This window comes from Loa loa (genome assembly GCF_000183805.2).
Source record: "Loa loa unplaced genomic scaffold supercont3.2486, whole genome shotgun sequence".
Classification (NCBI taxonomy): Eukaryota; Metazoa; Nematoda; class Chromadorea; order Rhabditida; family Onchocercidae; genus Loa; species Loa loa.
Window position 1 is genome coordinate 21 of NW_018110665.1, and position 1304 is coordinate 1324.

The 1304-nt window shown below is 32.4% G+C and overlaps 1 protein-coding gene across 1 annotated transcript; it reads right to left on the reverse strand.

The window, feature by feature from the left end:
* Nucleotides 1–965: 965 nt before the first annotated feature.
* On the reverse strand, nucleotides 966–1202 carry LOAG_19170 (hypothetical protein; the record flags this gene model as incomplete). Its single annotated transcript, XM_020451824.1, has 1 exon — nucleotides 966–1202. A coding segment is annotated over one exon (237 nt), but the record flags the coding sequence as incomplete, so codon positions are not given.
* Between the last annotated feature and the right edge of the window lie 102 nt (nucleotides 1203–1304).

Consider the following 1304-nt stretch of genomic DNA (forward strand, 5'->3'; position numbering starts at 1 on the left):
AAAGTCACAATTATGGTAAACCTGTTCCTTCTCTTTTGCGTCATATGCACTTTCTCTTTTAATTATGACTTTTGAGGTGATCAGAATTTTGAAATGACAGAGTACTATTGGTCTAACATTAAAAGTTCTAATCGTCAAGTCATAATGACTAACGAAACTGCTTGCTAATTTTGGTCTGAGTAATTACGGATGGAATTAGGAGAAAAAAGTCATGATTAGCCATCCTTCCCGTGATGTTCCAGTGATAAAAATTCAAGAAATAAGTGTTGCTGAGAAGATTAAAATTCGTTCCATTCTGAATTTTCATTCACCTTAAAATAACTTTTTTCTCCTTGACCTCGTTCCTTTTTTTCTCTAAATAAGATTATCTTTCTCTAAATTTTTTTCCTCTGAGTACGTTCTTCTAATCTTCCTACCAACGACTTACTTTATCAATTATTGGTTGAATTGTCGATCAAATTAATCTTAATTAGAGGGAATAGTTTTAACAAATCATGCCAAGCAAAATATGACCAATGCATCTTGGCTACATAAAGCAAGAAAAAATGACGCCCATAATGATATGTGTAATTGTATATTTCTGAAACTTTATTCGACTATAAAAACGCTCTTAAAACGTGCAGTCCTAAAAATTTAGCATTTTTGGTACCAAATATTAAGGAACATTAAATTTTAAGGAATTCTGAAAATGCATTTTAAGAAACATTATACTTCAAGAAAACCATTACTTTTCAACTATTTAATACAACATTTCAAGATTACAAGCTGTGACAGAGTCTCGGATGACTTCGATGAGAATAATTTGTGACGCATAGATTTCTGATCTACTTTTAGCATTGATTGGATTCACAATTTATTCAATAGCTTCCTATAAGACATAAAGCCAAACAAAGCCTTGCATGAATTTTGGAAATTTAAAGTCTGCACACTGATACAAAGGCATATATTTGGAGAAAGTAAAACAATTATCCATAATAATAATAATAATAGTAATAGGAATAGGGCCGATAACCACCATAGGCTCCGTATCCACTGTAGGATGGATACTGAGGCAGAGATGGGAAGCCCGCACTAGGTATTGGCCTTTGAGATAAATTTCTAAAATAGAGTTGCAAAAGCTGGAGCAATGGGTTAGAAGTGGTCTGTGGAGCTCGAGTAGTAGTTTGATCTTCTCTTTCATCACGTAATTCAACACTGAATCTCTGTATTGCGTTAGCATTCCTGTTCAGCGACTTGAATATAAAATAAAATTTTTACTAAGAAAATTGTTTAAAATGAGCACTAATGTTTAAAAGTGTTAATTG